Below are 25,911 nucleotides of genomic sequence, written 5' to 3'. Positions count from 1 at the left end.
CGTTATTGATGTTCCAGCCGATTGTTATGGGCCTTTGGTGGACGCTCGGGGCTGAATCGGCAACCTCGCGTCTTTATTTAATGCCTTTCCGAGTAGCATGAGCCTCATTAACATCTCTTTAGTTTCTTAGAAGTGCGCTTTGGAGGGAAATATGTAAGTCTCTGCGGGGGCTTGATGCGATTTGCACTGCAACATCAGGCCGATGTCGTAATTAAGGGAGATACGGTGTGATGCGGTTATTGCAGCCCGAGCTGTAATAATTGATCATTAGCCCTCCTGGCGCAGCAAAAAAAACCAAACAAAAAAAACCCTCTGCGCAAACAGACAGATTGGGATCCGTAACTGCTTTTTACAGTGGAAGCACTTCGGTCTTTTCAACACTGTCGTGAAATGTGCCTTCAACCAAATGCAAATGTATTCTAATATAAAGTTTTAGCAGTTTATTGCTCTTCAGCAATTTACTAAAATAAAAATGCATTACGGCCTGTAGATATAGCTCGTTCGTTTTTATCCAGTTGCAAGTAAAAAAAAAAAAAAAATTTCTAATATTGCAATATTTTTAATTTGTCAGCATTTGGCGAGAGATTGATTCAAATGCGTCATAGAAATAAAAGTCACAGACACTCTTACAATGGTAAGATCATCTTGCTTGTGCAATAAAATGAATTGAATTCATTTAGTTTAATCTAAATTAATTCAGATTAAAACTCTTACTTTTGCCAATGAAACCAAATTTGATTTAATTTGACTTTGATTGCAGTTTTCATGTGACCAAAATTGAATTTTTTCCCCCCCATATTTACACCCGGGTATTAAGCTGATTAGACTTTACCACTGCGACAACGCTGCATCGTAAGCGGTCTCTGGTGACGATTCCCACTATCAGACGTTCAACCACCACAGATCGACTTGCAACGATTCGCGAGGCATTGCAGGGTCTCCAACTGTAACAGAGGAGAGGTAAAAAAAAAAAAAAAGAAAAAAAAGAAAAACATTTACAAAGACAAAACAAGAACACATTAACGGTTTAGCCTCTGTTTGAGGGCCGGGGGGAGTTGGGGGAGACGGTTCACTCCGACTTATCATAATGTAGAGCACTTACAGCCTGTGGCTGATCCCTCCAGGGTGCAGCAACGCGCAAGAGGCACTGAAGCTCCCGTTTTCGCACCGCAGAGGACTCCTTCTCTGCACCTCGGCTTGACAGAGCGTGCACACATGTGCAGGTTTCTTGAATGCCCGGGTTTTTGTTTGTTTTGGTTTTTTTTTTTTCTTCTAAAAGTGGCGTATTCTAAACGCTGCCGTTGTCACTGTGTGCACACGGCCGCTCCCCTTTGTGGCCCTCTCGTTCTCCTTTGCTGCCACATTGACTTGCTGTCTCCTTTCTTCTTCTTCCTCTACTGCACTTCTTCTGTGTCAGGTTGCTGCAGTGGCTTTGTCACACTGTACCAGCGCCAGCGCTCAGGCTGGCTCAGCAGGCAGCGAGAGATGAATCTTTTTTGTTTTTTTTTGTTTCTTTTCCGAGACGAATAAAATAAACGTGGACTTAAAATCTTCTGGGATCCAGTGAGATTCAGGAAGTGTTGTCATCTGGAAGCTTCCTTATTTTAGAGTAGACACAAACTGTCTGCTGTTGTTACGTTAATCAGTGGAGTCGCTGAAGGGAGGCAGCCTCTGGGTTTCAACTCCGCGTCTGCTCACCTCCAGACCTCCTGTCTGCCAGGTCCATCCGCAGCATCGTTCTAGACACTATATAGAACTTGACTCTCCTCTGCAAATATCCAAACCATCTCAGTCTGGCCTCTGTGGCTTTGTCTCCGAAGCATCAAAACGATGATCCGTCCCTCCGATGAACTCATTCTTAATCCCATCCATATAATATTATCATACGTCAATCATTTGCAGAATCTGTCCTCAAAAAAAATTAATGTGACCCTGCAATAGCTGTTGCTTTGCACATCCGCGTCCCAGTCTGTGGTACTGCAATGATTAATCCGCTGGTCTCGAGGACGCCTGCGGGAATGCCGCTAATGAATACAGAGTTTGAAGAGGCGACTGGGCCTGCATTTGTATGTGGTATTGAGCATTAACGGCTGCCCTGTTTTGTCACCTTTTTTCCAGCCTTGCATGTTAAAGATTTCCAAATTAAAAAAGAGAGAAAGAAAATACTCCCTTTGGCACTTGAAGCTCCTAATTTTTACAGAGAGTCTCTCCTCTGGAGTAATGTCCCCTGTACTTGCCTCATTGATAGGCAGCTAGTTCAGGGTCCACCGAGGGAGAAAAAGCAAAAAAAAAGATTTGCCGTCGGTTTGATCGACTTTTCTCTAAATTTTTCAATCTGAAGCGAGGCTTAAAAAGTTCCTACTTGAGCTGCGGCTCTGCTTTTGTCACTCATCACTGTCAGGGTTTCCGTCACGGTGTAGCACAAATTTAAACCAATATTTCAACAATTTATGTATATACGCTTTCAGGAAGGTGGACTGTTGCTGTTGGCGTGGCTATTAGCGTTGGCGTGGCTATTTTAAACGCAAGCTGCCCATTGGTCCAACCTCCCATTGAGGTCAGGGTTAGAGTTACGCTTCGGGTTAGGGGAGGTCAGACCGAAGGGCAATTTGTCGGACCAATGCCACGCTCCCATTTTAAACCAGGAAGCAAAGGCTGTGGATGCTAGTTTTGCGAGGCTAACCAGAAGGCAGAGAACCTCATCTTTCTTATAGGGAGGGTCACAGGAGGTGTGAAACATGCAAAATGTAAATCACATTACATTTTTGCAACCTACACATTAGGGATGGGAAGATTAACCGATACTTATCGATACACGGACACGCGCGGGCACGATGCGAGTGCATCGGTAGAGCAGCCGTGAATCGAGGCAACTTTGGGATTAAATCTAGATGCATCGGTTTTTACGTCTGTCACAGACAGATACAGCACTGCACAGCGCAGTGCACAGTTAAAATAAAAAATAGACCAGACGCCGAAACGGTCGCTGCGCGAGCCGGCCACAGGGGTGCGTGCCGCTTCAAGTCTGCCGTGAACGACACCATCGTTCGGCAGCTATTCGTGGAGCGATTCTACAGCCAAAAGTGCCCAACAACAGAGAACACTGGCCACCGCCGGACTCCTGAATTCTGGCACAGCGGAAGGGGTGCTGTGCTGGAAGTTACAGCACTGCGCTGTGCTGGAAGTTACAGCACTGCGCTGTGCTGGAAGTTACAGCACTGCGCTGTGCTGGAAGTTACAGCACAGCGCAGTTTGCTTCACCCCGATCATGTGGATCAACTGATAAAGAAAAACCTTAGAGTGGAACATGTCGGTTGAATAATACAGTATGGACTGAAAGTGACACAACCAATGAGTAGTTGCATTGTGCACTAATTTTGATTGAGTTCAAGGAACCATGACATTATTTTTTTTTTGAGTATTTGAATCTTTTTCCGTCTTTAATTTCTCATCACGGCCAAGCTATTTCACGTGTCGTCGTGACTGTTTTATTAAGACAGTTAGGCTGGTGTCTGTTTACAGCAACATTTACAGCATACATTTATTCTATTTGTAAGCAATAAGGAAAGGCTCATTTATTTTTCATAAAGTATATTGCACTTGCCTTGTTATTGTTAATTGTGAACCAGTTGTTCACAAAAGACCTTTACATTTAAATTGAAAAATACAGAATGTTTGTATTTTGGTGAATAAATAATCAAACTCATTGAATTGCATAGCATCATTTGCACCACATCATATTAGGGGGGGGGGGGGGGGGGGGGGGTAGTATCGTATTGTAAATATACGTATCGTATCTTTAATGTATCGAATCGTTGGTGGTGTATCGAGATACGTATCGTATCGGCCACAGACCAGAGATGCAGAACCCTACGATAACATACATCTGTATTGGCATTAAGCATGTGGCCACCATATTCACCAGCCAGGGGGAAAATTCAAAAACTGCTGCACTGGTTCAAAAATATTTGCAGCACCTCCATTTCTGTCGAACTGCGCCTTGAACAGGCACCGTCACGCCGCACAAATACTGTGGGTTACACCATATTGAGGCTGCAGCCATTTTCCTTTTCCCCATCAAAGTGCATTAAAAATGCATTTTCCTCATAAAGGCACTCCTGACGGATTCCCTGTCCTAATTGCATTAATATTCTACAGCTTTCCACTGTTGTCAGATTGATCTGTTTGCAGCATAATTCCTTAATCTCAGCCAAATGTTGTTGATGTCAAACCTTAATCACACGCCTCCGCCTTGGTTTAATTCCATCTGTCTTGTCATGTGGGAGTTGAGAAAGACGACGTGATGTTTTTTTTTTGGAAGATCTTTTTTTTAATGGAATATTGATATTTTCAGAAGTTTGAAAGGACAAAATTGCTGTTTTTCCAACAACTGGAACAATAACGTGTAAAAAAAAATTTCCTCCTAAATCTTCACCAGTTGTGCGTGAGGCATCCACTGTTATGAAAGGGTCAGCATATCAGAATTAAGTAAAACATATTTTTTTTCTTTCGGGGCCCAAATAATAGCAATAAATAATGGCTGCAAGCCATAAAAATGTCAAATTATAGATTTAATTTCAGTTGAAATATATTAAGTGCCAAAGTAAAACAATTTCTCTTCCAGACCAGAAAGGCATTAGAAAGATAACGCAGCGTGGAAACACTCATTATATTCAGATTAAGCTGTTGATAAAGTCTTATTTCTGCTGCTAAAATGCATGTGAAATGTCGGACCTCGAGTTTGTTCAAAAGGCAACAAAAGCAGTCTCGGAGGGCGGACCCAACACCTGACTCGGGGTGTGGTCTCCAACCTAGAGGCAGCACTAGCTGGGTTTCCTCGAAAGACATACACGCAACTGTTTTCCATAAACGTAGTGATGTCATTTGGCAAAAAAAAAAAAGTGCTTTCCTCTCATGTTCTGAGTCACTTCAAGAAGCATGGTGGCAGATGTTCTAATCTTTGGAAGGTTTCATTCCAGTACAACAACTGCACTTGCATGGAAGAAGACGTCCATAGAGTACAATTGCACTTTGGACGTACTTCCATTGAAGGGTTTTGCCTTGACAGTAGCCGCACTTACATTACAGTTTTTCGCAAAATAAAAGCGATATTTCTAGCATTTCGACAAAGCACAATTGCAATTTGCAGGTGTTTCCATTGAACGGCTTGAAGCGCGTAAGCCGTAAATCTCGTAGAATCTCATCTCAGATTTACGAGAATTACGTTTGATTTTGTTTGTTTACGTTTGTTTCCTGTCAAGAATGGTTGTTATATTTTTCTCTTTTACATTACTTGTAAAAAAATATTCTGTCTCCTCCTCCGTCCAAACATAACGTGCAATTTTCACTTGAAGTGAACTGGTCGCGTGACCATCGTATGTCACGTCCAGCGCAGCGTAAAAATTGTTTTCAATTACACTTTTGGGATGTACCTCTATATGTCGATACGTCTTAAAAAATGCCTCTGAGAGCGTAAAAACCTTTTAGGGATATTTGAGAGGTTTTTCGAAATTTAGGCGTTTACCTTACCATTTTTTTATTGCGATATTTAGTTGTTGTTTTTTTTCGCAATTCTAGCAGCTAATGTAGAATGAAATCCGGAAGGCAACGGATAAACTCTCTCTCTCTCTCTCTCTCGCTCTCTCTCTCTCTCTCTCCATTTTTTGTATTTCCTTCTCACCCCAACTGGTCATTGGCAGATGATGGTTTTCCATTTTCCATTTTTGTATCGATATTTTTTCGAAAAGTCAGGTGTTTCCATTATCAGCTTTTTATTGCACTGTTTAAGTTTTTGCACATTTCTAAGGGTATTGGAAACCCCAGCTTATGGGGATCCAAAATTACAGGCTGATCCCAATCATGTTTTACCGAGTTGTGGGATTCAATAGGCAGAAAAAAAAAAATCACATATTTTTATCAGGTATTCCGACCTCAGGTTGTGCACAATTAAGATTACGTAAAATCCGACGGTGGCTACTCTACGTTCGAAGGCCACCAGAAAAGAGCAGTGGGGGCCACGTGACCTCCTCATTAGATTCTGGCCCACGTTCCCCCTCCGCCGAGTGACGGATCCCTTCGCCGTGCTCCTGAGCTGAGGACACCGGTGTCACCCCCCCCACCACCCGTGGCGGGATGCGAACGCGTGGCCCCGTTCCTGTTCCCGATCACCGCTCGCACTCAGAGCTCTATTATCATGTCAGCCGCAGCTCCTCCGCTGAGGCTTCCAGACAGCTCTACATGCCACCACCACCTCCAATACCCCCAACCCCATCACATCCATCCCATTTCAGACGTGCAACGCCTCCCTCCTTCTCCCAGGCATCCGGCTCACAGGCCCCCGGGCGATGATGGCTTTCTCAGATGGAATTAAACCGTCTCGTCCCGCAGCTGTCAGCCATGCAAATTGCATTGTCTGCAGAGTCTTTCTGCGCCAAAACAGGCAGCAATCTGTTTTGTTTGATGCCTTCTTTTTTTCAATTTTTTTTTTTTTTCCTTTCTTCTTCTCGTGCTGTTGCCTTATCGTAATGTCATTATCTGCAGCCCCGCTGCTCCTCTCGGTAATGCCTCAGACGTGCCGTCTTTTCACCTGCCTCCCTCTCCTTGTGCTCTCTTTGTCTCTCCTGCAGGTTTACCGCCACTCCTACATGGCCTCCTACAGCATCTACAACATCCACACGCGGTGAGTGCTTCCCGGTCCTCTGTGTGGGAACTGCCGCTGCCACTGCTGCAGGCGAAACTTGACAAATGTTGGCTCCTGTTTTTTTTTTTTTCTGTAAGAGCTTTCAGAGAGAACTGAGATGGTGGAAGTGCCAACCATCTTGGTAGATTAGCACATTACTAACATTCCTACCCTGCAGTTTGATTAATTTTTTATTGCAAAACAGTTTTGAGTTTGAATTCTTATTAGCTTCTCATGTACTATTATATCAAGTGAATTATGGTTTTCATGGTCATGGCACATTCATCGGAAGACCAAAAATTTAACCAAACATTTTACCAAATGTATTTTGATTTTCTTGTCTGTGCTGGACATCATCATTGTCCTCATGTGAGATGCAGGACGAGGAATAATAACCGTCCATAAGTCACGCAAAAGCATCTTGACTGCCCCCTTGTGGATGGTTGCAGTACAGGTTCGAAGCCACCCGACGTTCATGCAGATAGTTGAAATGTCCCAACTCAGGGTCTGCAGCCTCCAGCTGACCCATCCTACAAGATCTGCATGGACATCCAGCGCAAAGGCCAAACCACCCCCCAAACAGTAGGCTAACTGCCAGGACGACTGTAGTTCGCGCAAGCTGATTGGCCCCTGAGCTAAATGCTGTCACTCTGTTCATTTCATTTGACTTGGCCGGCCTGTCTAGAGAAAAAAAAGTCTACTGAGGTGCATTCCGACACTTCCAATTTGCTAGATTTTATCTTATTAGATTTTACCTGTTTTTTTTTCATTTTTGAAATTAAATTGACATCCCAAAATTTCATTGCCGTAGTCTCGGGAGTGATAGTTGTTTGAGATATTGCATTATTGAAATGTGCTTTGGTTCTTTCAAATGCATTTGAAACTTTAGAAACGTTTTTTTCTTCTTAACCTGCCAACTCTGATCATCAACTCTGATGATCTCGCCACAGATGAGATTTTACGTCAACATGCTCTTGATTGGCTGCCTGTCAGACAGCTGTGTGACCATGTGACTCTCTTCCCAGGGAGGTTTGGGAGCTGGACCCCCCTGAGGTGACCAACTCGGTGCTGCAGTACGCCGCGTGGGGGGTGCAAGGCCAGCAACTGGTGAGAAGACGAGAACGTCGCTCCGTGCACACCGCCCGGTTCCACATTAACATTATTGCACTTCAGAGTCGGCGACGATCAAATCAGCTAATCGGGTTTCCCCATTATCCCGTTTGTCCCTGCCAAAGCGTACCGTAATCTGGTTACGGTGAAGGCGGTGTCAAGGTTGCCCTAATGAAAACATCGTCCCGCACCCTCGCCGGCGACCGCCAGACGCCAGAATGCTTCGTCTTCAATATTCCTTTTTTAAAAAGGCTCTTTCGACGCCACTTCTCTTCCATCGCGCCTCGTTTATTTACTCGCGCGAAGCAGGTGGTAAGGCTTTATTCGTTATGGGGTTCAAAAGAAGTAAAAAAGAAAAAAGAGCCACAGCCTCGGGTAATATTCCGGGAATAAATCAAACAGGACTCCATTAGGAAGCCATTACAGGGATAGCGAGGTGAGAGCCGGACTGGTGTGAAGGCTCTTTCGCCACTCTGGCGGCATCATTAGCCACAAGTGCATCTTTGCTGGACACGTGTGATTTGTTGCTCCTTGAGCAAATAAATCCTGCGTCACCTCGCTGGGGATTTGTGTTTTCTAACCAAGTAGGAAGTTCACTTTATTCGGGACTGCGTATGAAATATGTGTACATTTTTCTATAATATGGTCTAAACTATCACTGACACGAGCGAAAAAAAGAAAATATAGACAGATAGATAGATAGATAGATATTTTATTCATCTCCGAGAGAAACACACAAATAGAGTGAAAGGTCTCACACTGCGTTTTTCATCCGTGACTCCAGTGGAACGGACTCATAGCCCACATGAGTTCACAGCCTCCAGCTATATCTGACGCTTTGTTGGACCTACCACAAGTTTGGAACGATACGAAAACAAGGCTGTCTCCGTGGGTGGAATCTTCATCACTGGGGAATGCGTGTTTTTGGCGCACGCTTCTGACAACTGGAGCCAGCTAAAGAAGTACAGGGGTTGGGGGTGGGGGGGGGCGGTTCTCATTTCTGGACAGTTTTTTGACATGATTGAGACTCGGATTGCCAGGAAACGCACTGATCCTACCCAATCCTGCCCGATGTCTCTCCTAACGCTCATATGTATTTGAGTGAATGAATATAAACAAAGGGAAAACTGCATTGTAAGACTGCTCTGTACATCAAACGTCATTGGTTGTCGACACAGCCAGCAACAATTGAGCCCGGTGCCAATTTCATGTTCCTACAATCCGCTACCAATCATGTGTTCTCTGCAATTTAACAGCAAATCACATGGTTGGCCACGCAGTCACACAGGACGTTTGATGGTAAATTATAGGGAGTGCACCCTGTATGGCCACTGCTCTGAGTTTTTTTTAAATCTGTACTTGGTGTGACTATTAAATGTGGGAAAAAAAAGAAAGAGAGAGAATAAAATCATAATACAACCTGCAGTCATAATAACCCCAAGGCCAAAACTGAATTTGAATTAATAGCGACAAGAACTAAAACACCATCTCAGGCCCTTTCTGTTCCACCCACTGCTGCCTGAGTCAACGTGAGGCCGCGCAAAATGAAAGAGCAGCCGCTCCTCCGCATTTGCGGTAATGATCATCTTCAACAGACTGCTGCTAAACGATCAGTCAGTCAGTTCCAGCCAGTCACTCAAGCTGACTGACTGACTCCTGCACTCGGGCATCTTTTAGTCGCGAGCAGCGCCAGACCTTCCCCGACAGCGAGGTTGTGTTATTGCTGAGCGAGTTTCTCCTCCACTTCATTCCCCCCCCCCCCCCCCCCCCCCCGCGCTGTCGCATAAGGCTGCACGCTGATGGCTTCCCTTCAAAAACCAAGGACTGCGCTTACGCGGCTGCTCCCACGGACCTGCTGCCACAATCTGGAGCCGCTCCTCTGCGGAATGCGTCACGGCGGAAAGGTGTTGCATTTCTTCCGAGAGACCGATAGCGCCCCGCACTCCAACAGATACCGCCGCTAATGCAACGGGAAGCTTATCTGAGCTGCCGTGTCCTGCCTTACGAGATTAGGATCGCAATAGCTTCCCTTAATTTCACACTATCCTGCTTCCTTCCTTTGTGCTGCGCAATCAAGTCCTCTTACGACTGCGGGGCGTTCGCCGAGGACAGGGGTGTTCGCTAATCTGTGCTTTTAGCGCCTCAGAAACAGAAGTAATCAGCGGCAGCTGTGGCACAGGGCATTGAACGAATGCGTTGGAAGAAATGTTATTTGAAAGGGGGAATTTTTGATTTTCATCATAGAATGCCTTTTTTTTTTCTTTTTTTTTTTAAAAGATCACCTTTCTTTGCAAATTTGCAAATTGCAAATCATTGTCAGATATAAAGTAATAAAAAATGGAATGCAAAATACTAATGCTGTTGTTTTGGCATGGGTAGAGCATCGTGGCACATCAGAACATTAACACCACCACCACCACCACCGTTTGGGTGAAGAAAATGTGTTGGTGGCAGGTCCGTCACTGATACGGGTAGTTCTGGTAAAAAACAAACAACACGACGATTTCCAACATAATTTTGGCTAATGTTTAGCTAACTTGACATTCGCACGCTAGCCACATTATTTGTTTTAATCGTCACTCAATAGGAGCTAGCTAAACTTTTCTGATATTTCTTTTTACATAAACTTTCTAGCGGTGAAAAAAATGTTGTGTTGCCACTTTAAAGGTGTCAGGTTATTGAAAAATCACTCTGTTTTTACAGTTTACAGTGTTTAGTAGCCTCAGTTAGTGAACTTACCGGAAATGAGAAAAGTCCATCCGTTACTTCTCCGCTTGCTCAACTTTTCGTGAAGCCTATGCGGAAATTAGCTTTGCCACACATTACGTTTGTGATGTCACAAAGAGCATTGACACATCTCCCAAGATAGTGCCATCACCCGCTGAGACCCAACGTGTTTTATTCTGTCCTCCCAAACCACGGGGACAGGACAACAAAGTACCAGTTTTAACAGGAGGCTGTAAACAATGGGCTAAATGTGCTGTTTTCTCGAGATCCGAATAGTTTGAGGGGTTTCGTATCTTGCAAGGCTCAAAATTGCATCAGAACGGGCTGATCTCAATTCTGAAACAAGTCTTCAGGTTCGCCGAAAACGCTGTCGCGTGCTCCCACACAGCCTGAGCAGCGACCCTTTCTTCCTCTCTTCACCTTTTTACAGATCTACATATTCGAGAACAACATCTACTACCAGTCAGACGTCAAGAGTATATCCCTCAGACTCACATCTTCGGGGAAGGAGGAGGTCATCTTCAACGGGATCGCTGACTGGCTCTACGAAGGTGCGACCCCAGCTTCTCCTCCATCACTCTGAGGGCAAAATGTGCCGAAAAGTTTTTTTTTTTCAGACAGCTGGGAAGTTCAAGAAGGAGAAGCGAGAGAAACACAGCTTGGCAAGCTGCGTTGCCAGAGTTTTAAACAAACACGCCGTAGAGAGTGTTTAACTTTTCCAAGCGCTGACAGACGGTCTCATTAATCAGTAAATGCCTGCGTGGAGAATCGAAACCTTTAGACATCGATTAAATATTCATACTGTTTGTTGTGGTGCAGATATCTCTCCCAGTGGGTGCAAGAAGTCGTTTTATGTTCTTTAAGTAAACACGCGCCACCTGTGCACTCGTCATCTCCGGAGAGAACGAGATCGTGATGAAAATCTTGGAAAAAGGGGAACAAAAAAGAAGCTTTCGACCCCAATAACCATGTACATGTTTTTGTTTGTTTGTTAGTTTTCCTCCGCCCCTGTTTTTCTTAATTACATCTTCCACATGTAACAGCGTCAGTGATGGCCAACCTCTATAACTGAGTTTCATTTTGTCAACTCCTTTTTTCCTTTTCTTTTTTGGCAGTTCTTGTGTCAGCTCTTTTTTTTGGTCCCCAGTCTGTGTTTGAAGAGCCCGTTTGTGTGTGTGTCATGTCTGACAGGTAGCGGCTTCCACTTCTGCATCGTTCCTAGGCAGCGCTTGCATGTTTGTAGCACCAGTCCGCAGGGAGCGCGTTGAGCTCGATTGGACCCACGGAAATACGAGACATGTGGCCCCAGTGAGGTTTACTGGCAGAGAGGTGGAGGAAGCAGAAAGTAGGGCGCGGCTGCTGAGAGAACTTCTATATTCAGCAGGTGTCCCAGACTCGATTGGGAAGCCACGTACGATCAAATTGTAAAAAAAAAAAAAAAAAAAAAAAGAAATTGGCTCTCAAAACTGACCGGTAAGCGGAACACTCTCGCTTCAGTCCGGATGCAGAGCTGCTTTTGCCAATTCATTTAAGGTCAAGTTAGGGACACAACATTTTGTTTGGCGCTGCTGGAGTGAACGAACATGCTAGCGGAGCTGATTTGCTAAAGACTGGCCTGAGTAAAAATTAGCCTACAGTTGAAAAGCGGGCAGATTACACCGTCCATTTAGTGCAATTGTCTTGATGAGTATTTAATATACCGTACGTGTTCCCACTAGAGGTGCAGTGGTTAGCACTGAGGATTGTGGGTTCTGAACTGTGTAGGTTCAGTGTTCTCACTGTGCGGATTCTCCCTGGGTTTCTGCAAAAACATACATGTAAAACAATTTGGGCAATGGTCCATAGGTTGTATGTCCTTGTGACCCTTCGAATTGTCCAGGGTATAACCCCTCTTCTGGGATTGCCTCTAAAACTCCTGTGATCCCGAGTGCAGGAGAAGCGTTGATAGGAAACGCATGGATGTTCTTACACAACACTAGGAGGAGTAGATTGAGTGAACAGGTTACTTGGCTGGAAAGTAAAAAAATACCTAAAAAGACCTTCTAATGAGGTCCGTCAAGTCGATTTCAGGACTGAAGTGTTCGCAAGGTTCACCAGCTTCATGTCATATGAGCTGCATTGCCACATTCCCAAGAGGTGAGCTTGGATTCACTCTGTGAAGAGATGTCACCGCTCATCCTGTTTTCCGCCCCTCCCCCAACAGAGGAGATCCTTCAGACCCACGTCGCCCACTGGTGGTCACCTGACGGCGAGAGGTTGGCCTTCCTGGTCCTCAACGACAGCCTGGTGCCCAACATGGCCCTGCCCCGTTTCACCGGCATGACTTACCCGAGAGGAAAGCACTACCCGTACCCCAAGGTACTGTGGCCCCTGAGACCGGAAACATCTTCACCTTCTGCCAAACTGTCGCCCTCAGGAAACCTGAACATGAGCACGTCGAGTGCCTTGAGAGCCCCGTGTTTACGATTTATAACACTAGACATAATGGAGCTCAGAGGGATGACGGAATTCAAACAGGTCTGATTGCAATTAGCACCTGCCAGTGGGGCGTTCAGGCCTAGCATGTTTTTCAGCAGGCTTTGTTTGTCTCTTATTAGGTTTGACTCTATTTTCATTCGAGATGCGGTCCGGTTAAACCGTTTGTGGTTTAACCTTTTTCTTGTGGCGCAGTAAGATATTTTTTGAAACACGAGGAGAGTCGAGAAAATGTTTTGTTTTTTTGTTTTTTCATGAGTGAGTTAGGCCAAATCAGAGTCAATGTCAGTACTAGAGAATTTTCAAAAGGAACATTAGCGCCTTGGTAATGAGGAACTCATTAGTCAAACAGTCCATGACACAGCGTGAAAACAACTTCATCAAGTCGCTGAATGGAACCAAGAAAGTCGGCCACTTACACCTCATCATGTCACCAGAAACAAGAAAACACTCCCTTATTATATTTATATAATATAATATAATTTATTTATTATTACTTTTCCGTGTGTAATAATACCCCTCAGGAAATGGTTCCTCGTCCTAGGAAGGCTTAAAAGATTTTTTTTTTCTTTTTATCCCAGTAAATTATGTATTGAAAACAATTAATTGGGCATTCTGCACACTTTTCCTTTTCGTCTGAATTCCGGGCTGCTGTGTTGTGCACACAGGCAGGCCAGGCCAACCCAGCGGTGAAGCTCTACGTGGTCAACCTTTATGGACCGACGCACACGCTGGAGCTGATGCCCCCAGAGATGCTCAAGCTTCGGTGAGAACTGAACTGAACTTTGGAAACTTTTCTGTTTTTTCTTTTTTTTTTTTTTCCAAATTGGAGAGACGTGGTGCAGCGTGAAGATCAGGGCAGCTTTTTGTAGCCGTTTACAGGTGTGGAGCTGATTTGGCAACCCAGAGGGATGCGTGACAACATTGATTATCCTGCTCTTTGAAAGCAATTATGTCGAAACATTTCCTAAAAAATTTGATTTTACACCTGTGTTTTTTATTGTCATGGCTACTTTGCTATTGTATTATCTTTTTCTTTAAAAAAAAATTCAGTTGCAAATCTCCAATTTTGCTGCACATCCGTGTAAAGTTACCATAATAATAACAATTTTTTTCAGCCTTTTCTAGTGCCAAACAAACTGATTTTGTATTCACTCTAAGATATGTTTTAATAGAAAAAAAAAAAAAAACACGGGATTGATTATTTCAATTATGGGCGTCAAATACATATCGATAAATGACATAACAAATAACTATAATCAAGCTGCCCTCCGTAATTTTGATGTACTCCACAGGGAACATTATGTCACCATGGTGAAGTGGATCAGCAAGACCAAGACGGCGGTCAGGTGGTTGAACCGGGCCCAGAACATCTCCATCCTGACCGTGTGTGACACCACCACCGGAGCCTGCGTCACGGTGCGTGCGTGCGTGCGTGCGTGTGTGTGTGTGTGTGTGTGTGTGTGTATGTGTGCGTGTGTGTGTGTGAGACGCCGAGGAGATAATCTGACACAAACATAGCAGCAATTTCATTTTCAAACTTCCATTTGAAAGTTCTTTGCCGAAAAAAAAAAAAAGGGGGGGACGGCGTAAAAACGCATTGCCTCTGAAGATGCAACGGCTGCTCGCCGTAATGACTCCACTCCAGGCTAAGTCGGGACGCGTCAAACTTTGGAAACCTCCTGGCGACGTTGGCATGTCATCAACGCGGAGTCATCGCTCCTGATCTGATTCGCGCGGACGGCAGTCGTCCTTCACCTCCTCAGCGTCTGCCCACTGTTGGATCTTTAACACTGAAGCTCTCAGGGTGACACTCGGCTCACGGCTCTGCAATGTTGTTTGTAGAGGGATTTCACTTAATGGCTTTGAACATTTTCAGGAAAAGTGTTGCGATAAAAATCAAACAATTTGCTTACGTTAAACACACAATGTGTACAGTGACGCATTGTTTTCTTGAAAAATAAATAAATAAAATCATTTTACAAACGTTCTTGTAAATACAGGCCACCAGTGAGAAATCATTTTAATGCTTTTCCTATACTCAGAAACATGACCCGACCTTTCTCCACCGTTGCTGAGCAGAGATACTATAAATACTCACGTTTTTGCTCGAGGCAGGGCCGTTCCCTCTAAAGCTCTAAGCCCCTCCGTGCTTGGACGACGCGGGCCAGCGTTAACCCCAAGCAGTTGAACCGTGGGACTCGACAGGCCGCTTTCCAGCTCGGCGGCCCCCCCTCAAGATTCCCTGCGATTTGCGCGAACAAACACGCGGCGCGGCCAAGACAGCAGCTAAGCTGAGGCCTGGACGCTGCAGCCCGTCTCCCCCCGGTGCCAGAAAAAAACCCCTGCTTCCTGCTAGGGTATATTGGACTGAAGGGACGGTTCAGAATTTGGAAAACCGAACCAAAGAGTGAGGTCTTCATTATCTAACAGATGGTCCTATCAAGGGGAGGCTGATGAGCAGAGTTGGCAAAAAGGATTCGCACTCTGTACCTAAGTAAAAGTGTGGATACTTCCCAGTACTAAAAAAGTACTGGGTCAACTTCTTGAAAGCACAGGTTCTGTGATGTACTTAAGTATTTTTATTTATTTATTTATTTTGCCATTAATGAAACACTACATCCGTGGATAATTTAGCTAAGATAATAAAGCTTTGGTACTTTCAATACTATATATTTTTCTTTTTTAACGGTAGCACAACCAGAGTGTAATTAGTGACAGTTATGGCCAGTGAGCCATTAATGGAAGTTGACACTTTTAATAACAACAACCACTGTTATTTTCTACTTTCTTATTTTTCCTCTGTACTGAAAACGCAGCGAACAGTGACCCCAAAGCTGACTCCAACATAATCTCCCTCTACAATATCATTCGCTTTTATATTTGACTAGACAACGGCATAGTTCAAATAGCTCAACTTCAAGCGACATGAATTTCTTTGAACGCAATTTGTATCTTTTAACCACTTTAAAAAACAAAAATAAAGGTTTTCCAAGGTAAGAAGTAGAAAGTTTAGACATTTTTGTACAAATTTGGGGAGTGAAAGTAAAAAGTCATCAGAAAAAGAAATGCTCGAGTACAGATACATGAAAAACCTACTTAACCACAGGAACAAAGCACTTGTAGTTTGTTACTTCCCACCTCCTTTGAAGGGCGGGTGACTCCAAACGTTTGCAAAAATTGAGGAATGCAGCGAGTTGTAAAAGTCGTTGCGGTGAAAGATATTGAATGTTTTCGAAAAATTGCGGGAAAAAAAAGACCTGAGAGTCAAACGGCACAAAGAAAGACAGAAAGAAAGAGAAGCTTTGTAAACCTGGAATCTGACATGTTTTTCTTGCGCCGACATCTCTTTCAGAGGCACGAGGAAAGCTCCGAGCTCTGGCTCTCCAAGCAGGTAAGAGCGCTTTCTCAGCCCGTCGGTTTGTCACTGTCCACTCCGTCCCTCTCGCTGCGCTCTTTGCCAGCGTTTCGGTGCCTTCTTTTTTTTTTGTTGTTGTTCTTGCCAACTCTCCCTCCCTCCCCGCTCCTCCCCACCGCACAAAGCTCGTTTCATTTCTGGAAAATCCGACGGTGGATGAAACGGGCCGGGCGAGCGTCCACGAAGACTTTCGCACTTCGAAATAGAAGAGGAAGAAAACAACAAAAAAAAATCATGCCGCCTTGCCCTCACCTCGCCCACGCACGCACGCGCGCACGCACACACACACACACAATGGAGATACCGCCGACTCCAACCTCCGTCCAGCCTCTCAGAGCAGCCATCTGTTCACCCGCCGCTCCCTGGGCTCCGAGAGCAGAACGACCGGCCAAGTCGCCGTCACTGCGTCGACGGACAGCAGACGTTTACCGGAGGGCGGGAAAAGAAAAAAGGAAAAAAGAAAAACCTTCTCCATGTCAGGAAATCGACACCATTTGGATTTATTGATTGGCCCTCCCTTTTTTGGCAGCAGCTGAAAGACGGTCTGGGATGGATGCCACGTCCATTTAGCCAAAGACATTTAAAAAACATCTTGCAACCGCACATTTGAGTGCAAGGGAAGCCCGCATTTTGTCCTTTATCTATGAAATAGTCTTGCGAAACACGCACATACAGTACAGAAAAGACACAAAGAACGCAACTAAAATGGTCAATTAAGCCGGAGAAGTGACGGAGCCTCAGGAAAAAAACCGCTTAGCAGCTGTTGACCATTAGCGACTCAAATCCATTTTCTTCAGCAGTCATGACACAACGGGCTCCAGAGGCTTTGGAGCGTCGCTTTACAAGTGGCTTTTCTTTCATCGTTCTGACGAGGTCCCGCGTTCTACCCACTTTCAGATCTCGGATATTTTTCAACCCCGACCCAAGTACAGCATCAGCTCATTAAAAATTACCCCTAACGACTCTCTCTAGAGCTCCGTGGAAAGCACCGTATTTACATATATGCGTACTCGATTCATCAGCCACCAGCTGAAACTGCCCACTTTCTGCTAAACCGATGCTTTGTTGGTCCTTAAACATGTTTCAACCGCACCGTAGCTCACTGGCAAGCACGGGAGAGGGAAGGGGAGCGAAAGAGCCCTGCGATCTAAAACGGAACCACTTGATGTTGCTGTTTCTTCTCAAAATCTCCAAATATTACACGCTGGAACTTTAATACTGCGTCTCTTATGGTGGAAGTGATGTCTGCCGGAGTTATAAATCGCGTCGATGTTCATCGTTAGGCGTGCACGAGTCTGAGGGAGCATCTATTTGATGAAACTCCAAATTGGCTGCACACGTTGAGCAATTCTGAGATATTTATTTTTTTCTCCGAGGGGAAATTTGTATTTTCAGATGTAAATGGACGTCTTCTACAGCGGGACTGCGGAATCTTTTTATTTATCCATTTCATTTCTGCTTCTGTTGCGACTGTGTCTAGCTGATCCTATTTAGAGGTTAAAAAAAAATAACTATTCAGACTTATTTTTCTGAGGATGTGAGAGTGAAAAGCTTTTTACTTTGCCAGGCATTATTATTATTTTTTCAATTTTTTTCCAAGTGAGGAAAGTGCAGTCGACTCAGAAAAACAAACAAACAAACAAAAAAAAAAAATTCTCTGCGGTGGAAACGCTGATGCTTCGACCGACGGCAGCATTTCCAAAGGCAGGAAGGTGGTCCTGGCAGGAGCCGCTCGGCGGAGGCCGGAGGCCCTCCACTCCGCGGTCTTGGCTCCAGGAGCCGCTCGTCTTTGTTCAGGTGTTAATCTGCGAGAAGCCCATTAGCCCGACTGCGGGGTTGAGTCGGCGCGGGCCGGGGGCCTCGGCTGAGACGCGTTGATCTGTGAGAACGTCTGGCGAGGCTGCCGGATGGCGCCGCACTTTATTGGGGAAAGCCAAACAAGCTGGATTATGCGTGGCAGAGTGCGTTTTTGTGTTACCGAGCAGTGTTGCCAGATGGAAATATTCAAGTATTATCATCGCTCCAGCGGCTTAGAATTATTGCATTTTGATGAAAATTAGTGCACACACCCGGTTTTTCCTTTCATGATGTGAGCTAAAACCATCTGCTGTTCAGAATAAGCGTTTTTTTTTTGTTTGTTTTTTTTCCTGCCTTAATTTTTCCCGCACAATGTGCCTTGATTGACTGTAGAGGCACGTAAGATTCTACGGACGCGGATAAACAATAATATAAGCAGGATCCGTATCCTGACTCTGTGCTTTCCTTGAATTGACGTAGTCACATAACAAAGGGGTCAAATTATTGTATGTCACGTGTTTTTTTCAAATTACTGATCGAACATAAGGTCGAATTTACATACAAATACCATAATTAATGCGTCATACCTAGTCCTACCTCAATGAATACGACTCATAATACCGTCAATACAGGCAATTTTAAGATATCAGTAAACAAAGTTTGAATAAGCCCAGCAGAAGTATGCTAAGCGAGCTTAAACAACACATTGTTGTTGTTGTTTCATGTAAGACACCAGTGAGACAATAACGAAAACAAACTGTTCATTGAAAATTAACGCTAACAGATTATTTGCATTTGTTTTGTGAATAGCATAACAACTGCACGCCATGTAATTTACATTGTAAATTGCAGAGAATTCAGCAATTTACCTTCTACTACTTCAGCAATCGGGCCACTAGGGTTAGTTAAGTCTTCCAGGCTCTCGCGGGTGTTTATCCAATCACAGTTCAGCAAAATAAGGCGTAAGGCCAGCTAGATGGCTTTGGCAGACTCGCAGACTCGAGATCTGATTGGCAATTGCAATTGACTGTGATCCCTGGCTATCTGAAATCTGATTGGATAGAAACTCTAGTGTAATATACAAAAATGGAAGCAGCGGAACCAAGTGGATAATAAAGATAATGAAAATAAAGACTATGGAGAGTAACGTTATTATCATTTTTAAGGGGAAGAAGTAACTTTTCTAACTGTGTTTAGGCCAGCAGCGAAGGCAGTGGTGGCTTTAGTAGAAAAACCTTCTTCTTTCTCCTCGAATGTTCCAGCTGTAGCAGACTTGGCCCCTCCCTCTCATCGATCGTGAGAACAGTTTTCAGGCCACAGCAATCAAGCGTCCAGGCTGCAGCCAACGGAAAGCGGCTGATTTTTCTTAATCTTGCATTTTTTCGCTCCATTCAGCGGCGCATCAGCAGGGCCCGGTCACACACTTGACAATCATCCTTCCATCCGTCCGTTGTTCTCATCTGGCGGGGCGGGGCGGGGGAGGGGGGGGCGAACACAGTACAAGCCGCCAAAAAATAGGATTTGTCCCTTCACGCCTCGCGCCACCTTCACGTTCGGTAATCGGAAAAATCGGACGCGGCCTCACAATCTGATTTGTGTCCGGCGTCGACACCGAAGCCCGAGCGGGGGGGGAAGTGTCCGGGGGAACGACGGGCGAGCAGACGACTGATGGATTATTTCTCCTCCCCCCCCCTCCGTTGCAGAACCAGGAACCGGTCTTCTCCAGGGACGGCAACAGATTCTTCCTCACCGTGCCGGTCAAGCAGGGGGGCCGCGGCGAGTTTCACCACATCGCCATGTTCACCACGCAGGTGATGAGCCACTATTGTATTTGTTTTGTATTTTTCAGAAGGATGGAGTCCGCGGGGCCGCAGGTCTCGGAACTGAATCCATTATTCTGGCAGGAGGACGGGCTGCCGTGCGGTGCCATGCCGCTAATAGAGCTGTTTGTTCAATGTGCAGCCAAGTGTGCGCCCTCCAACACTTGCAGCCACACACACTCATGTTATTTACAGCGGCCGGCGTCCTGAAATGCCGCCGCCGAGCCGTTAATTATCCAGTGTTTGCATTATCCGAGAGCTCCCTCCCGTGAGTTATGGTATTTACCTCGCCAGCAGGGTGCAGCACATCATGGAACCGGCTGGCGGGGAACGTAACGCACCTGCCGCACTGCTGCCTCGACCCACAACCCGACAGAGAGGGTGTAGCTAACACATTCTTGGCGTCTGGCAGCTAGCTAGATAGTTTATTTTATGTATGCACGCTTTATTACTGTATAATAATACAATAAGATGAAGAAAAAGAAGAAGAAGACCAGTTAAAGGGTGTAAACCATGGGTGTCACAATACGCATTCGGGCCAAAATGTAAAAGTCTCGGGCCAACATTGATATTTGTTGAAAAAAAAAAGAAAAACTTCCTCCAGGTAGAACAGTGACCCTTTTTATATGGACCCTTCATATTGCATACATGCAAAATCGAATTTCAAATCAAAAAACATACTGAAATAAATAAAAAGTAAATAAAAATCGTATGCCTCTTATTTTATTGGAAGCCTTCTATGTTTATATTTCAACAGTAACCTTTTTCCACCGGCTAATAATACATTTGAAAAATAAAATAGCAACCATAAACCAGTCATGCGAATGTGCGACCATCCTGGCCCATCGCTTGGAATAGCAAGAAAAAGTGCATCAAAGAAAACTTTCCTTATAGTCTGTTGTTAAAGTAAGTCGTACCAGCAGAGCAGTCTGGGATTTGTAGTATTAGCAGTACATGTGCCGTACAGTACCGGTGGGCCAGCATTAAATATTGCCTTGTAGGCCAAATGTAATTCCACTGTGGGCCACATTTGGCCAGAGTTTGTTGTCGAATAAGAGTATTTTTTTAATGACAAAAATATCAACAGCCAATCACTGAGGGCACAAAACAAGAAAAATACAACATCAACCAAAGTTAAGACTGACAAAATGAAGCAAAAATACAAAAACCTGGTTCAACTACAAGATAAACTGGTACAGCACAAGGGAAGACTTGGACTATATATAAAGAAGGTGATGGGGAACATGTGGACACAATCAGGACGGGAAGACTAATCAGACATGGCGGGAAACGCACTAGGGAAGGGCAAGTTAACCAACACATAAGGGAACAGGATTTCAAAATAAAACAGGAAGTCAAGGGACGATAAAGAAAACTGAAGTAATAAACAAAACCTAACTTATCTCAACATTATTGTATGTCGCAGGATTTTTTTTTTTTTTTTTTTTAATTATTGATCATACAAAAAGCCACCAGACAAAAAAAAAACAACAACTGGGCCAGCAAATTAAAGCGAGACAAAATGTTCAGGACGTGACCGGCACCTTCTAACAGTTCAGTTCAACCGAATAACTAGACCAGCTTAGTAGTTAGAGAGTCCGCCCTGAGACTGGCCAGGTCATACCAAAGACTGTATAAATGGTCCCCGTTGCCTCCCTGCTTGGTACTCAGTATTCGAGGTTGGAATTTGGGGGTTAGACCTAATAATTATTCCCGGGCGCAGCACCGCTGCTGCCCACTGCTCCCTCAGGGAATGATGGGTCAAATACAGAGAACAAATTCCGCATCCTTCAGGATGTGACTATCACTCGGACATTAATGAGAGCATTCACGGCGTTGAAGTTATCTTTGAGCTGCAGCAGGCGAGCTGTTAATGATGAAATGAAATTATAAAATGCATTACGAGCAAACTCCTGCAGCTGATTTATGATATTTTGCCTCCTCGAAATGATGCAGTGCATCATAAAACAAGGCTGTAAAAACATGGATCAACTGTAAACTTTTACAAGCTGGTTGCACTAATTCTTTTTGATTGTAGTAGATCCATGAGTGGGCAAAAAAAAAAAAAATGGGGGGAAGCTAGCACAGCGTTTGAGCTTTATTACAGATAAAACGTATGCCCAAAGTTAATTAATCCACCTTGCAGAGTTATATCAAAACGGACAAGTGACTTTTTTCGACCTTGGCGTGTTCGCCGAGTTATCGCTGCCCTTCGTATAACCCGAAGTGTTTTGCCGCACGCCCTCTTGTACGTGGAGCTATAGTCGGAGCGATTACGGATGGAATTACCTAAATTGGGTTCCTGCTGGGATTCACTTGTTTGCGAGGGTGAGCCATCTCGAGAGCTGCAGCTGGCAGTAAACCCATGTTCCAGGTTACATTCACAGTAAAGTTTTCACTGCTGGCTCTTAAAGTGGAAGTGAGGTCTACCTCGCCGCCGTCAGATAATGAGGCCGCCAGCGAATTCCAGCAACCCCAACGGCTGCTGCTGACTAGCTGGAGATCCAGCTGGTCTCCTCCCTGCAGTGTTTTAGCTCAGAAGAAATCATTGTTGTCATTTTTTTTTTTTTTTAAATCTCAGATTCTGTTAATTTCCCCCAAAGAGCTGATAGGCCATCTGCCTCTGTTCACAGCGGTGATGCCAATGTGGTTTCTGGATGATTACTTCTTTTAACTCATTACTTTCATTACTGTACATTAATGCTTTTGCATTGGACTTTTGCTAACCAGAATCCCCATTGGCTGCTGCACACGATACCTGTTCATTGAAAACGTGAATAAAACTTCAGAGCTGCCACACAAGGGAACACACTTCAAATATGTAAGAACCAGGGGAAGTTGTGTTTGAGGTTTGGACACTTTTCCTCCTTTATTGACATACTTTCTATGCTACCTGTGTTTCTTTTCATGCAGGGAACAGGTGGTTAAGGTTAAATGAATATAAATCAGCCATAAACAGTTTACGGTGTGTTTCTGGAACCAAGTCTCACCGTCAAATCGTCCAACTCCGCTCGAGCTTCCTGTTTGTGTTTCTCTTAGTTCAGAGCGGATCAGAACGAAGTCCGGCACCTGACATCGGGGAACTGGGAGGTGACCAGGATCATCGCCTATGACGAAAACACCGACAACCTGTGAGTCAAACACCAGGGGGGCGGAAGGGAAAAAAACCTGGAAATTTAAACAGTGTGGACTGAAGACGTCCATTTATTTACCCACAGTACTTTTATGGAAAACTGGTGGCTTAATTAAAGTGGCTGACCAAAATAACAATTTTCACAACCCAGCTTTTATGTTTTCAGCCCAGTGTGCAATTAAAACATTTCAAGCATTTAATCGAGCAGGCGTTTCAGTTCAGTCATTTTTTTCTTCCTATTTGCAGTTATTTTCTCAGCACGGAGGGGTCAGCGCGGCGGCGACAACTCTTCAGGTACGTGCAGCGTGTTGTAATTTGCACAGTAGCAGGCAGTTGACAGCCTTTGGGCTTGAATGTGCAAATTACATTATTTAAACTAATGACAGTCAGCGGATGCCTGCAGCGATACATTGATTTGTATGATACAGTTATTAGATATGAAGACAACTGTCTTGACAGAAACCAATTGCTATTGTATTCAGAATTTTTTTTTGTCCTTTTTTTTTCCCAAACTTTCTGGAAACTGTCTAAGTAGTTTGGTCTCTGGCTGGTTCATTTTTATTTTTATTTTTATTTCCATATAAATAAAACTAGGTCTTCTTCTCCAGGTTTTTTTTTCCCCCCCAGGCGCTTGGAAAACCGCAGATTTAGCCCTCTGTTTACAACCTCCTGCTATGAAACATTTTGATAAAATGCTAATTCAATACTTTAGATATAAAGCTAAAGACACTGTAGGTTCTGCCTGCCCGGGGGAGATGTGTGGATGTTTTTTTTATGTTTTCCGTCTCTTTGGAGAATTTTACTTTTTGCTGTCTGAAAGTTACTCTCAATCCATTCCGAAGAAAAAGTTTCTTTGCTTCCTGTCCCACTTTACTTCTCCTCTCTCCTTCTAGTGTGAAAACCGTGGGCCTGTTCCCCCGACACTGTTTGACGTGTGAGCTCGCAAAGGCTCACTGCATGTATTTCGACGCCGTTATCAGCCCCGCGAACCAGCACATCATCCTCCACTGCAAAGGTAGGCCGACTGGTGTCCTCATTTGCAGCTTAGTTACAAGCGCAGCTGCCTTAATAAAGTTTAGCTGCTTGTCATTGACATTTGCTGCATTTCACTTCTTGTTGTATATATTTGGCTGACTTTTCCATCTGCTAAACAGACAGAAAGTGTTTTTCGAAAGGGGAAGCAAACTATTTGTCAGCTATATTTGACTGGACCAATGACATTTGTTGCTGTGCAATATTAGCCGTTTAATGGAAAAAACAGTCACAGAAGGTAAAAAAAAAAAAGAAAAAAAAGAAACACATACTCCAATGAGCTCCAGTGAGAGCCCAAATTCATAAATGTACAGTAGCAAGTTATGACCCATTTGCCAATATGGATCTTGATGAGTGTTACTGCATCCAGCCAACAGGGGGCAATGGTGATGTTTTGAGGCTTGTCTATACATACACAGATGTTGGCTACAAGTTGTCTTTCTTTCAGTGGATTTTTTTTTTTTCGAGGAAACTTAACTTCAACCTTCTAGCAAGAGTATTGTCACAGACTGGCAGCAGTATTGTCGCGGACTGAAGGTTGTTAGTTTCCAGTCATTTGTCAGTTGAAGGGAGTGGCGGAGAGTGTGAATGTAATCAAACAGCAGGAGCAGGACAGGAAGTGACTGCAAAGAGCTGCAATCTTGTTTTCTTTCCCCGGCTCCTCGCTTTGGAACTCAGTCACTGAGTGACATCGGTGCAATTTAGATTAAAGCAGATTTGCCGTGGCAGCGGATTCTTCCTGGAAGACGGACGCGCACATTGCAGTTTGTTCTGCGGATTACTTTGGTCAGCAACACAGGGGCCAGTATTCTCCATTTCATGTCCCCTTTCTCTCTCTTTGCTCCGCTTTGTTTCAATTTGAGATCGGCCGGCAGATGTTTCCCACCATCCCCATCATTACCTTCCAACTCTTTTTGTTTGAAATTCATCGCTCATCGCCTCCAAACGAGAGGCATAAAATTAAAACAATTAGCAACGCTATTGTGTATAATTGCTTTTTAGGTGGCGTAATTGGGCAGTGGGTAGCTGATTTAGCGGAGCGTGGCGTTTTATATTGTTTGTGGTTTCAATTTATTTTGTGCAGACGAGAGCACTTTCACACTCAGAGGTGCTTCGGCTTCAGCGTGCTGATTTATTGGACGACAACGCTTTTGCCGCCTCTCGGAAGCAATAAAAATAATTGAGGAAGCCTCTTTGCCTTCAGTGGGCCGAGTTCACACAAGCCCTGAATTCATCAGGGCAGCTTTTTAATTTGATTTGCAGAACTGTCCTGATTGTTTTGGGGGGGGGGGTTTCTGTTTCGAGGCAGGTACATGCGCGGAAAGGTCATCCACTCTACAGTGTTTACAGAAAAATAATCAGCATCTCACTAAAGTAATATACTGGAATGCTCCAAGAACATTACTAGTGCACCAACGTAAGTCGTAAGAATTGTGCTGAACATTATGGGATGGCTTTGACAGTTGTTGCCTTCAGTGTCTAATTGAATATGATTCCAGAGAATGAATATCAAGGGTGCTGTATGCGGCCATCGTTAAACAAGTTGTATGCTTTAAAAGTGCTTAAAAAAAGCAGACATTTCTAAAATAAAGCTTTGTATTAAAATTACACTTAGTTTTTTGTGCTAAACCATAAAAAAAGTAAACAAAGCATCATGGTTTATATTTTTAGACTTTTAGTGTATTTACACCAGGGCTGTAAGTCCACTTTTCATTGCGAT

General features: G+C 44.3%; 1 protein-coding gene across 2 annotated transcripts in view; it reads left to right on the top strand.

Annotated features, from left to right (window-relative positions):
• LOC142891378 (inactive dipeptidyl peptidase 10-like) overlaps positions 1-25,911 on the top strand; it is a 218,215-nt gene that overhangs the window by 177,672 nt on the left and 14,632 nt on the right. Inside the window, exons 1-12 of one of the 2 annotated variants that reach the window (XM_076030858.1) lie at positions 6,619-6,679; positions 7,630-7,667; positions 7,705-7,786; positions 10,947-11,067; positions 12,720-12,874; positions 13,660-13,757; positions 14,287-14,410; positions 16,347-16,385; positions 19,910-20,017; positions 23,066-23,157; positions 23,406-23,453; positions 24,053-24,174. In XM_076030858.1, the coding sequence (XP_075886973.1) occupies positions 7,630-7,667; positions 7,705-7,786; positions 10,947-11,067; positions 12,720-12,874; positions 13,660-13,757; positions 14,287-14,410; positions 16,347-16,385; positions 19,910-20,017; positions 23,066-23,157; positions 23,406-23,453; positions 24,053-24,174 (1,027 nt within the window). In that variant the 5' untranslated portion in view covers positions 6,619-6,679. Of the gene's footprint in view, positions 1-6,618; positions 6,680-7,629; positions 7,668-7,704; positions 7,787-10,946; positions 11,068-12,719; positions 12,875-13,659; positions 13,758-14,286; positions 14,411-16,346; positions 16,386-19,909; positions 20,018-23,065; positions 23,158-23,405; positions 23,454-24,052; positions 24,175-25,911 lie in introns of those variants that run through there. The other variant, XM_076030859.1, reaches the window with a different exon arrangement.

Source organism: Nelusetta ayraudi, unplaced genomic scaffold (genome assembly GCF_046127955.1).
Source record: "Nelusetta ayraudi isolate G7.1 ecotype Tasmania unplaced genomic scaffold, CSIRO-AGI_Nayr_v1 ptg000031l, whole genome shotgun sequence".
Classification (NCBI taxonomy): Eukaryota; Metazoa; Chordata; class Actinopteri; order Tetraodontiformes; family Monacanthidae; genus Nelusetta; species Nelusetta ayraudi.
This window is presented reverse-complemented; position numbering and strand designations above follow the sequence as displayed.